The sequence below is a fragment of the Carettochelys insculpta genome, chromosome 21 (genome assembly GCF_033958435.1).
Source record: "Carettochelys insculpta isolate YL-2023 chromosome 21, ASM3395843v1, whole genome shotgun sequence".
Lineage (NCBI taxonomy): Eukaryota > Metazoa > Chordata > Testudines > Carettochelyidae > Carettochelys > Carettochelys insculpta.
Window position 1 is genome coordinate 486,826 of NC_134157.1, and position 13,282 is coordinate 500,107.

The 13,282-nt window shown below is 47.0% G+C and overlaps 1 protein-coding gene across 7 annotated transcripts in view; it reads left to right on the forward strand.

Moving 5' to 3' along the window:
* LOC142023938 (uncharacterized) overlaps window positions 1–13,001 on the forward strand; it is a 70,190-nt gene extending 57,189 nt beyond the window's left edge. For 6 of the 7 annotated variants that reach the window (XM_075015418.1, XM_075015416.1, XM_075015417.1 and 3 more), the window contains one exon: window positions 1,054–13,001. In XM_075015418.1, coding sequence (XP_074871519.1) covers window positions 1,054–2,912 — 1,859 coding nt within the window. In that variant the 3' untranslated portion in view covers window positions 2,913–13,001. The remainder of the gene's footprint in view (window positions 1–1,053) is intronic. The other variant, XR_012648343.1, reaches the window with a different exon arrangement.
* Window positions 13,002–13,282: the final 281 nt, after the last annotated feature.

The window sequence follows — 13,282 nt, forward strand, 5'->3', positions numbered from 1 at the left end:
ACACACTTTTTTTTCATTTCAATTGGTAAAACAATATTCTGAGCCTAGTTAGGTTCCAGCTCTAGTGTAAAGTGTGAATGCTGGTTCTCTAGCAAGGGACAGTGAGCTCAGCATGGGTAGGCCTAGCCCTGGGGCTGCAGGGGCAACACAGGGAGTCTGGGTCGTTGGCTACCCCCAGAAAAGGGCTCTGGTAATTGATAAGGCAGAGGAGTCTGGTGTTAGTGTCTGTGCTCAGGATACTGGAGCTCTGAAGCCAGCTGGGCTCTTTGCAGCAGTTGCTGCTGCCCCCATTGTGCTGTGGGAATCTGTGCATAGCCAGGGGAGGGACGTTCTCCTGGGGCTGGAAGAAGCCTCTGGTGTGGCCTTAAGCTCTGCCGGTATCAACTTCTGAGCCAGAGACTGTCATGGAAGAAAGGAAATTATCAAAGTGCGGGGGCTAGGCAAGACAGTGGCTGCACAAACGGCCCTGCACTGGCCCATCTCTCCTCCCAGGTGTCTGAGAGTCCCAGGCTTGCAGCCTCCAATGCCTCCAGGCTCAAATCCCTGTTGGCAGTGACAGTAGCTAGTGAAGAGGAAATGCTCCCAGGAATGACTGGGCAGTAAGCAGCTTTTGCAGGAAGAAGGGTGAGACTGAAAGAGGCAGCAGGAGCAGTCACTGGTAAGGGAGGTTCCCAGCCCTACTCAGCTCCATTGCCTGTAGCTCCCTGGAGCAGAGTGGAGAAAAGCCAGTTTCTGCACCTGCGTCTGGCACTGCTGGGGGAGTGTGCTCTCCTGGGGACAGTGTCAGAGCAGCAGCACCATTGATTCTCCTCCTTTGTCACGTTTGGCGCAGAGCTTTTGTCACTGGTATGGTTTAAAAGTGTCTTATCAGTTGGGTCCCGGAGATGGGAGCAGGTCTGTGTTGTAATAATGTTGCTGAGAGTTTTCCCAGCAGGGAGGAGTCCAGTGTGTCTTTATGCACGAAAAGCCTGGGGGCGGGGGATGGCGAATTGGGTGTGCAATGGACTAGGGCTAATCCAGAAACCTTCCCAATTGCCCTTCTCACCCTAACAGGCCGCACAGCAACGACCGTGTTTTGTTCCAGATCATCCCATCTCTCTAGAGGTCCACAGAGGAAAGGTCCTGAAGAAGAGGAACTGCACGGACCCTTCTTGAGAAGAGCTGAAGGGAATTTTTTCCAGTTCTTGGATCAGAGAAAACCCTGGAGTAATTGGCATAGGTCAGAGAGGAACCTGGGAAATACCCCAAGGAAGAAAGCAGATAAATCCATTGAATGTGGAGGAGGAGAGAAGAATCACAATGAAACTACAGCCCAGCAGAGTAATCCCAAGGAAAAGAACCTCTATAAATGCTTGGAATGTGGGAAAAACTTTGGTCAGTTCTTGGCCCTTATTTGCCATAGAAGACTCCACATGGGAGAGAGGCCATATGCATGCTGTCATTCTGGGAAAAGTTTCCAAGCAAAATGCTCTGGGAAAAGTTTCAGGCAGTGCTCTGGTCACGTTAGGAATGGGCAGAGCCACACAAGAAAGGGAGCATATAATTCCTGTTATTGCAGGGGAAAAAAATGTGTGCCCTCAACCCTTATCGTACATCAGAGAACTAACAGGAGGGAGAAACTTTTTAAGTGTTTGGACTGTGGGAGAAGTTTTAGTTGGCACTCACATCTTATTAACCACAGGAGACTCCATAGAGGAGAGAAGCCCTTTAAAAGCTTGGAGTGTGGGAAAAGTTTCAGTGAACCTTCACACCTTATTAAGTATTGGAGAAGCCATAGAGGAGAGAAGCCCTATAAATGCTTGGAGTGTGGGAAAAGTTTCAGTGTGTGCTCACACCTCATTAGGCATGGGAGAATCCATACAGGAGAGAAGCCCTTTAAATGCTTGGAATGTGGGAGAGCCTTCAGTCAGCTCACATACCTTATTACCCATGGGAGAATCCATACTGAAGAGAAGCCATTTAAATGCTTAGAGTGTGGGAAATGTTTCAGTGAGCGCTCACACCTTGTTAGCCATGAGGAAATCCATACAGCAGAGAAGTTCTTTAAGTGCTTGGAGTGTGGGAAAAGTTTCAGTTGGCGCTCACGCCTTAGTAGCCATAGGAGAATCCATACAGGAGAGAAACCCTTTAAATGTTTGGAGTGTGGGAAAAGTTTCAGTCAGCCATCAAGCCTTGTTAGCCATGGCAGAATCCATACAGGAGAGAAGCCCTTTAAATGCTTGGAGTGTGGGAAACGCTTCAGTCAGCATGCACACCTTATTACTCATGGGAGAATCCATACTAGAGAGAAGCCATTTAAATGCTTAGAATGTGGGAAAAGCTTCAGTGAGCGCTCACACCTTGTTAGCCATGGGAGAATCCATACAGGAGAGAAGCTCTTTAAGTGCTTGGAGTGTGGGAAAAGTTTCAGTCGGTACTCACACCTTATTAGCCATGAGAGAATCCATACTGGAGAAAAACCTTTTAAGTGCTTGGAGTGTGGGAAAAGTTTCAGTCGGCACTCTCACCTTATTAGCCATGAGAGAATCCATACAGGAGAGAAACCCTTTAACTGCTTGGAGTGTGGGAAAAGTTTCAGTCGGCACTCACTCCTTATTAGCCATGGAAGAATTCATACAGGAGAGAAGCCCTTTAAATGCTTGGAGTGTGGGAAAAGTTTCAGTCAGTCATCAAGCCTTGTTAGCCATGGAAGAATCCATACAGGAGAGAAACCCTTTAAGTGCTTGGAGTGTGGGAAAAGTTTCAGACACCGCTCAGGCCTTATTAGTCATGGGAGGATCCATACAGGAGAGAAACCCTTTAAGTGTTTGGAGTGTGGGAGAAGTTTCAGGTACTGCTCAGGCCTTATTAGGCATGGGAGAATCCACAAAAGAAGGAAACTCCATGAAGCAGGACAAGCAGAGATGATGTAAGTGGCTGAGTAAGGGGATTTGTGGGGTGATAGGGATGGGAGCTGGGGGGCTTCCCATCTCTCATCTGGACTTCTGCAGCTGGGAGAGGAGAGAGACTACTTGGATTATAGCAGCTGGCTGTTTGTGTGCAACCCAGCACTCTCCCTTCGCCCCCACCCAGCTGGCCTGGAGAGGGGACAGACTGCATGGGGTAGGTGTGGAGAACAGTGGAGTGTGGGGACTGGTATTAGTGAGGTGGGGGTGAGGAATTTGTGGTGTGTTCACTGATTCCTAGCTGGGCTGCAGTTGCTGGTGCCTAAAACTCCAAGTGGCAGGACTGTGTCCCAGTCCCCAACTGGGCTGTGGATGGGGGATCAGCTTGCACCAGGGTAGGTGGGGGAAAGAGGAGGTGGGTGGGTGCTGACATCTGTGTGGGAAGGTGCAGGTTGTGGAGGAGGTTGGGCATCCTGACTCCCAGCTGGGCTTCAGCAAGAGTCAGATGCATGCAAGGGATAGGGCTTTCCTGGGGAGAAGGGAAGCAGGCTGCGTGGGAGGGTGTGAGAACTTCAGGTGAGAACTGGGAGGTATGTGGGTACCTGGGAGACATGGTGCAGCTGGGGAAACTCTCTTGTCCCATTAATGCATCAAAGGGAGCTTAGTCCAAATACATCGTCCCTTTTCTTGTAGAGGCTGAAGTGAAGAGAATTTGGTGACATAAGTACATGATCTGAAATATGCCAGGAAAACTGTGAATGGAGGCAGAGGGAGGAGAGAATAATGCAACACCTGGCTATTATCCAATGTTAATCTTGCAGAGCAAACACTAAATAGTGAATCCTCTGTAGTTCTAGACCAAAATGATTTCATTTAGTATCAGGAGGGAAAAGTAAAGAGCTTGCTTTTGGACATACTGAGTTAACAGGTGGTCATCTGCCTGGAGAAGTTCAAAAACAAAGTCTAAAATGTAAAAACAAAAAAACAGTCAGATAGCACTTTAAAGATTAACAAAATAATGTATTAGGTGAGAAGCTTTTGTGGGACAGATCTACTTCTGATCATAGGCGTACCAGAACAGACTCAATATATAAAGCACAGAGGTCCAAAAATTATTGACCAATCAGAAAAATTGTTATCAAGGTTGGCAATTCAGAAGAGCAGGAGGGGGTGTAGGGTGGGGAAGTTGATTTAGATAAAACAAGGTATGTAAAAGAGTCCTTATAATGGGCCCTTGTTCAAACCACGTGTTAATGTGTTATACTGGGCTGGATGGACCTTTGGTCTGACCCAGTATGGCCATTCTTATGTTATTGTTATGTTATGTTATGTTATGTTATGAATATAAATGAGAGTTCTGAGCACTCCCTCTGTAAATGGTTGTTAAAGTTCCTTTTCAGTAAGACACAGGCTTTCAGGTCATCAACAGAATGGCGCACTCAGTTAAAGTGGTGGCTGAGAGGTTTGTGAGTTCAGAGGTTTTTTTATGTCTATTTTGTGTCCGTTCATTCTTTGTCAAAGAGTGTTTGCAGTCTGTCCTAGATGCATGGTGTGTGAGCATTGTTGGCACATGATGAATTATATGGTATTAGTAGAGGAACAAGAGAATGTGCCCATGATTCTGTGAATGACATGGTTAGGTCTAGTGATGGTATCCCCAGAATTGATATGTGGACAAAGTTGGCAATGGGGCTTGTTGCGAGGAAAAGTTCCAGGATTGGTATTATTGTGGTATAGCCTGTGGTTGCTAGTGAGAATCCTCATAAGGTTGGGAGGTTGTCTATAGGAGACATTTTTATTTTTATTTTTGAGACTCTGGGCATTCAGCATAGTTGAGCTTGTGTCTCATTTGGTATTGTTTGCCTATAATGTCAGTCTGTGCACAGTTGCAGAAGCATTGTACATGCAAATCCAGACTTTAACTACGGCCATCAGGGGGAGTCCACACAGAGTTCTTCTATTGGTGTTGGAAGGGTGGGTCGAGAGAGTCAGACTGATGTTCATAGGTGAGTTGGAAAAATGTAGTTTGTTTGGAGGAAGACAGACCCAGAACATTTCAAACAAAACTTGCATAGGTTTTAACAGCTTAAGAAATAAAAGGATTTGATTAACACAAGTTTTGGAGTGTAGAAAGTATCTGAAAACTCTAATCTTAATGATTATTTTTAAAAATTGGTAATTTACTAATACATGTTCAATTGTTCAAACTGGAAGAAAGTTGTTCATTTGTTGGGCCTTTCAATTAGAGTTGGATTCCAGACAAATGATTTCCATTAAACTCCAGAATTTGTATGGGGGGTAGTACAGTAGACCCTCAAGACATGTGCACTTGAGATCTGTGCACTCTGAGTGGCAGGGAACTGGTGTTGTTCAGTTTCCCAGTTCCTCTCAGGGGTGGGAGCTGCTCCTGTCAGTGGCAGCAGCCGAGAGTCATGCTCTCAGCTGCTGCCCCTGAGAGGAGTGGGGAAACATGAGGGCAACTGTCCTGGTTAGTTTCCCAGCTCTGCAAGTAGAGGGATCTGGGAGCCAGGCTACCGCCTGGTGCCTGACTCTCCAAGCTGTGTGGGAAATTTGACTTATGCAGGGGTGAAGTCAAGAGGTCTACTGTATTTGAAAACCATTAAAGCCAGGTTTTTGCTATCTGGCAGAGTACTAGTTCTCATGAGTCAGTGGGTGTACTCTGAAGTAGCAAGTACTAGATGTGATGCCAGGTGCTTTTTAGTATGAAGACTTTGCAGATTGCAAATTCTTTGAAGCATGGATCTGTCTGTAATTCTGAAGCCAGGTGTTAATGTGCTCTGGGACTTCTCTGCGTTGGTGACACACACAGTGTGAGAGTTCCAAACCAGGTGAACTTTTATCTGTTTTTATAGGTTTCCATTTCACTTGCATAACATTGGTTATGAGTCTATTAAATGAGTGTTTAGGATCAATCACCTGATGTTTTACTTCTCTTCCTATTCTCGAGTTTTCATTTTTTGTGTCTTTGTTTGCACTCTGTGTTGCTTTATTACTTATTTTTACTGTTTTATATCTGTGCACTATCAATTAAATTACAAGATGACTTTCCAGAGAAACTGCATAAGTCTGAATGCCTTTTATTCTCCTTTCCAGCATCAGTAAATATTGTGTTACTATTTGCAGGGAGAGCATGACTGTTTTTAGTTGATGTTTAGCATCTTAAAGCTGAGCTAAGTGGGGATTATTAACTGTAGCATGCTGGTGGTTTGGCAGATGCAGCTTTAGTGGAGATTTGAAGATTTAGTGGTCTATGGGAGTCAATTGTTAATTTGGGGCTCTGGTACATCTTTTTTATGTTCTTCTTAGGCCATGTCTTTGATTTATTAATATAGCTGTTTTCCATATGTTGGTGTGTTTACTAGCTTGAGTTGTTCAAAAGGGTGATAATACATGTACTCCAGGGGCAATATTAATTTTCTTTTTGATTTCATATTAAATACAATTCTTAGGTATTGAGTTACATTAATTATCCCTTATTTTAATTTTTTTCTTCTCTACCTATAAACTTTTTAAAATATGCAGTATATTTATATCTAGTTCTTTTGCTTATACTGGTGGTGCACACCCCCACACAACCTCAATAACCTCACTGGGTGAGGCGCTTAGGCAGAATCAGCTGGCTCAGGTGGGAGACGCTTGTATGGAGCAGCCAGCTCAGGGGCAGGATGGGCTCAGTCAGGGATGAGGATGGCCAGGAAGAGGTGTGTGCTGCTGCTAGGGTTTTGCTGGAGTGTGGATGCCTGGAAGCTGTAGTTATCAGTCAGGCACATGTGGTGTGTGGTTACTTAGTGCCAGAGACATGGCATCCAGGAGCTGAGAGTAGGGCTGGAAAGATGAATCCTTCAGCTTATGTTACTTGTAGCTGCCTGGGCCAATGGGACAGTTCCCAGCCTTCTCCACCTGGGGGCGTGGGACCACCCAAAGACAAGGACGGAACACAGGGCTGGGGCAGAACACGACAAGCCAGAAGCTGTGAGTACAAAGCACCTCAGTATGCTCAGGTCTGGCTATGTTTGCAAGCCCTTCCCACCCTCCTGGCTGACCAGGACTCCATATCCCCAGCCCTAGAAGGCTGTTGAGCACCAGATACCTTTGACACCCATGGTACTAATCAGTAAGCAGAGAAGTTGCAAAAGGTCACAATGGGGCCAGAATGAGTGTGTAGTGTGGCAGCCCCAGGGATTTGCTACTTGCCCCCGCCCCCAGCTTTAGTCTCTCAGTGTCAGACATCTGGGCTGTGGCTCTCCTGTTGCTAGTGCCACACCAGGGGTGCCAGAATAGGGGCAGGGCCAGGGCCCCATCATTTTTAGAAATGGGAGGTGTTTGCACCCACACGAGGTCTGGGAGAGGCTGAGAACTCTCCAGCCACTTGTTCATTCCACTTCAGGAAAAGAGCCTGGGACAGACAGAATGGCTGCTGAAGCTGGGAACAGACACCAGGAGAAGGAAAGTGCCCATGTTAAGAAGCACTGACTGGAGCTGGTGTGGGGGAGGCCAGTTGTTACACTGGCTGCTCCAGTGTTCCACTGTCTAGTGAGGGTGTGTGAGGTTCTGACCCAGTGTGTATGAAATCTCCCTCTGGTGCTTGGTCTCAAATCCTGGCAGTTCCTCCTGGAGTCCATGTGGAAAGGACGTGCTGGGCCAGGGAAGTGCGATAGACTGTGCTCCTGGAGGCACAGGGCTCAAGTGGCTCCATTTCAGAAATAGTTTGTGCTCTCACTTCATACTTTATTTGATTCACGTCCTAGTTAAAATGGTTACGATTTGTGGGTTTTGGGGCAATGCACCATAGGACCCAGGTGTTCCAGCCAACCAGCCGCAGTTTAATGGCTAGTGTCACATGGGCAGATTTGGACCCTGGGAAGGAAAGTGACTCACCAGCTCTCTGCAGAGCATGACTGAACAGTTCCTGAGGTACATGGTTATATAAAGCACATGGCCCAGAACACTGGCCAGAGATCACCTTATTACAGTGGGGTCCAGGCTCTCATCCTAGTGACATACGCTTTTCTCCTCACTGGTCCTTTTGGGGAACCAAGAAGAGTGCAGGCAGAAAAATTCCCACAGCTATAAGTGTAATAGGATGGGGTTTCTGGGCACAGCTAGAGAAATCACTCCAAGGTACCTTTGCTTAAAATCTGGGCCACTTACAGCCCCAGGCTGGGATTTCCTTCTGACTAAGGCAAATCCAATCAGCCACAACAGCACCTCTACCAGCCCCACTGGCCAGCCAGAAGACACACAAGCAAACCCACCCACAGACCTCTCAGCTGCTATACCAGCCCAGACCAACAACCCCCAACTTAAGGTGAGAGGCTCTTAAGCCTATTTCACCCAACACCGCACAGTTTCTTCCAGACCTCAAAAGGCCCAGACCCAGACCATGGTCAATATATACTTTGATCTTACCCAAACAACACACTCATCAATTCTTTAGATCTAAATAGCTAAACATTTATTAACAAAAGAACAGAATTAGAAAGAAGCATTGTTAAAGCAATACTTTTCATACATCAGTCACAACTAGTGATGCAAGCCAGCAATGTTATTTCCTGATTCTTAAAAGTCTCTGAAAGTTCATTCCACGTTACAGAGATTCAGTCATGAAAGCATTGTAAATCCGGCCCACTGGGGTCCACAAGTTGGTGCATGGACCCATGGAGACCAAAGGCAAAGGATCCAAGATGGACACTGCTAAGTCCACACCATTATTCACTCTTGTTGTTGACTCTCATGTTCAGGGACAAAACCCTTCTTCCCATAGCCCCTTCAGGGTCCGCCCCCGCCTAATTCAGGTGGGCTGTTGTGGCAAACTTCCCAGTTCAGATGAATCCCAGGAGATAGTCTCCAATTTCAGAAGTGGATCTGTTCCTTTGTTTTAGTTCAGATCACTTGATCATTGGTGTGCATGCCATTGACAATATCCCAAGCATCTGGAATGTGGATTTGATGTCTGAGCACCTGGTTTCCATCCTGTTGTTCAGCCCACTGTCCTGGCTGGGGCTGAGTTCACACCTGCAATTGTGAAGCTTAGCACTAAAACATTTTCTAATACAGCTACAGAGATAAAATCTATAACTTTACCTACATACGTAATACAGATATATAAGTAGTATACACAGATTCAGGGCATCATCATTTTTCCTTAGACACCTCACTCACTCACACACACACAGAGAGAGAGAGCGAGCACAATGTTTGGGGCCAATATCCATACTGAGCATTAGAATGGTTAAATAAATATATGGAGATACACATCGTGTAGAACTGGAAGGGACCTCAAAAGGTCATTGAGTCCAGTCCCCTGCCCTCTTGGCAGGACCAAGTACCATCCTTTTTTTTTTTAAAGGGGCGGGGGGAGGAAATGTATTTGCCCCCAGATCACTAAATGACTCCCTTAAGAATTGGGCTGTCAACTCTGGATTTCAGGGGCCCATGCTCAAACCACTGAGCTATCCCTTGCGTTGCTGGGAGCCACCTCCAATATAAAAATCCAGTCATATGACAATAAGCTCCCCCATGGGAAGATTCATTAAACCTGGGACCCCTAAATAAACTTGGGGAGCAACTGAAAAGAAAAATAGGAATGGGCATGGAGGTCATAGGGCCAAAAAGAGCTAACCAGAAGAGAACAGTGAACAGAGAGCCCTGGACAGCATCCATGGCTCCCCAAAGGTGTGGAGGGAGCCAGCAGATGGTGCCTAGAGGAACTCTGCTTGAATGTGTGAACAGATCAAGGAATTAAAGTAGGCACAAGAGTTGTAGTCCCCCTCTCAGCCAGCCTCCTCTGCCTAGTCTTAGAAATGGCCACATAGGCTGTAGTCAGGAAGAGGCTAAAGAGGAGGTCCTGTGACTTCACAGGGCCACAGATGGAGCATGAAAGGAGCAGAAGGTGTGGAGAGAAGTACAGCCAGAAGCGCATCTGGTGGGAAGGAGCCAGAGGATGGGTTGTAACCTGATGCACTCAAGTTAGATGTGTTCCAGGGTTTTCTTCACACCACAAAAGGAGAAAGTGTCAGGGATAGAGGCACTAGACTCCCATGCCTGTATCTTCCTTGCTCCCCTGGAGGGAGTCTGTTGAGGCCAGCAGGACTGGAGAGGAAATGGGTAGCATAGAAAGCCAATGAAGCCACGGTGGAGGGTTGGTGCCCCTTGGGAGAGTGCCTTCCTGCTCCTTCCTGTGTGAAGTGTGTGTGGGCTTGGGAGGCTGGGTCCAGGGAAGCCCCAGACTCACCTGGCCTAGGTCCACTCTTAAGGCTTTCCCTAGTCTGAGCTGGTGACTACTAAATCTTCCTCTGTGGCTTGGACTGCAGGGCCTCTCCCTGGTAGGTTGCAACTGGGGGACTCACTTCTCACTGCCAAACGAGAAAACAGGTTGATTCCCCTCCCTATGTTGAGTCTCAGCACTAGAGCACCTGGACAGGAAGAACAAGCCTTTACCTCATACCAAAGACTCAAGCACAATCTTATGAAGCTTGTGGTGTTGAGTGTGGAATTACCAAAGAGCCCCTTTCTCCCAAGGGTACCAACTGGAGGAATTGTTGGAGACAAAAGCTTACAAACTGCAACAGGGAAAGGGCAGGGCAGAGTCTGTCTGAGTCCCATTGCGCTGATGACCTCTTAGTGGCTGATCTCCTGATTTGGCTGCAGGAGCTTCCAGGAGATACATTCCCTCTGATGGTCTCCAACCCCCACCAGAGCCTTGGCTAGGTATTTTGTGATGTGCAGATGTGCACCACATTGGAAAGCAAAAATGGAACACATGTATCTCCTTGGGATAGTTATTCCAGTCAGGACAGGTTAGGCTTCTTAAGAACTCACTGCCCATAGAATAAAATTGAAGTATAAGAGAGAAAGTTTATGAAATGCACAGAGCAGTCATAAAGCTAAAAATGGCACACATTGTGAGAAGTAAAGGAAGTAACAACACCACCACAAGTGTGTGTTGGGTGAGGAGGTGAGTGTGACTGTGTGTGAGTGACAGACACAGTGTGAGAGTGACAGAGAGGCACATTGCCCACTTAAGGATGCTGAGCACAATAAGGTATAGGGGCAGCTGCCAGTTGCTTCTCTCCCAAGTCCTGTTGTGTCCCCACCCATTGGAGAAGGGGCAAAGGGGTGGGAGAGGGAAACCCTGTTATCAGTGACTCCTCCTCTGCCTCTTCAATGCAGCACAGCCAGCAGCATGCTCCTGGGGGGCATCTCCAAGGCAGAAGGGCAGGAACAGTTCAGCTGTGGAGGGAAGGGCAGCTGAAGTGCCCGTGCTTGGTAGTCTCCCAGCCAAACCCCTCAGGATCCCCTGTCAGAGACTCCGGGATCTACCAGGAGATCCCAGTCTATGGCTGGTGGACACTGCCTGAAAGGGACCAACCACCCTATGGCTCCTCAGCGCTGACACTTACTCACCCACATGGATTACAGGAGCTGTGTAGCTGGGACTGGCATTTGGTGCCATTTCCTTGGTACCCAAGGACCAAGTCTCTGAGTTTGTGCTGAGGGGAGGTGATCTCTCTGCACCCTTTACCAATAGCCTGAGTCTCCTCCCTTATTCCCATCCTTTTCCTTTAGGGCAGTAATTGCCTCCAAGCTCCCCAGGGACATGGGGCTTTCTCCAGTCCTGGGTGTTTTCCAGTGCAGACCAGCTGCCTTCCTGGAGTCTGCTTTTGTTCAAAACTCCCTAATGCACCAGACAGGAGGCCTGTGATCTGCAGGGGGAGGGGGGCAATTAGATGATCTAACTACGTTTTCTGTCCCTAAAGGTTGCAGATCTCTGCTTTTCACTTCCCTTGTGCACCTGGAGCCTAGTGAATCCTGCCTGTGTCCGGAGCGACACACCAATTTCCAGCCTGCAGGGTGATTTCCTAGACAGGACATTCCCTCTGTTCTGGGGAGACCTCAGCACAGAGGCCCACAGCCGCAGGAACAGGCCTGGTGCCCATCTCATGAGGTGGAGTTTACCCACAAAAGCCTAGTAAGTCGGTAAGTCTCTAAAGTGCAACAGGACTGGTAGTGGTTTTTGACGTTACAGACTGACACAGCTACTCCTTCTGAGCCTTTCTGCTTTCCTGCTCTTCAGAGGGAAATTGGCTGAGGCGCTGGCTACTGTGAAAGCTTTAGAAAAGGACCCATAGACTCCTAACAGCTGGTTTCTATAGGTTTATGGTTATCACATTTGCTTAACATCCAAAAGTTCCCTAGTTTAAAACCAGCCAGAACTGGTGCCACTTGCAGTTACTCTGGTCTCCTTTCATTCCAGCCCATTTCTGGAATACCCTTTAACTACTCTTTTTTATTTCTTCCTTGGTGGTTTCCTCTCATGGAACTTTTCAATCTGAAGAAGAGGATCAGCCTGTGTATTGAGGGAAGGAAGAAACCATCTTTTGGGAGGTTAGTTACCAGCTACTTAGTACATATGACCACAGTAGAAATTGAAGTCTTGGAATGAATGTACTAATAACAGGGCCTGACAGTTAGGCTTGGTGTAAGGCTAAAGGCCTAGAACAGCAGTCAATGCTTTATTAATATAAAGCAAAGCTAAAGGCCTCAAGCCTGAACAACAAAGGGTTAAAGCAAAAACTGAACTAGGTAGATTTTGCTCACAGGAATTTGGCAGAGACAGGGCTGTTCAAAACATTACTCCAAAGTGCTAAGCATTCCAGGATACACACAGACACATCCTGCTTGGTACCATACACTCCCCATACCTTCCCCATAGATAACAGCTTAGCACCAGGTACATTCCAACCTAAATTCAGGAACAGGTCATAATGACAACATGATGGATAGTGTTGTTTTGATGGTACCACCACTATCCCCCAAGTTAAGGCTAGATCTAGTTACGCTGGGGGGTGTCGATGTATTACAATTAGGGGGTGCTATCTGGATACATAACTTGTTTATACCTGTGTACAAAAGTGTGTGTAACAGGCTGTGTCTAGTGACCTAGGGGATGATTGAGTCCCCTTGCTGTCATCTGAGATGCGTCCATTGTCATGGCGTATGCACGTACCAATGTAAACTGTTGTCATACTGGTGACTTGTGAGGGTGTTGGAGCCCATGTGTTATTAACAATAAATCTGGTTCCAGTGCCTCTGCATCTCGCTTGATTTGTGGTTCTTGGGGGCTCTCCAAGGTCTGTAGTGTCACCTAATTGCAGAGCCTACATTGCTGTCCAAATGCACGTGGCCAAGGTGATTTACATCAAATGGAGCAGGTTGGATGTCCAAGGACTCCTGACTGTATTGGTGACCCCAACCACTGTTCTGGTGAGTAAGTGAGCTGTCCTCTATAGGAATAGTGATCTAACATGGGAGAAAATGCAGAGCTAGGGAATCCCTTGTATAACCCTCCCTTAAAATCTCCACAGAGTTTAATT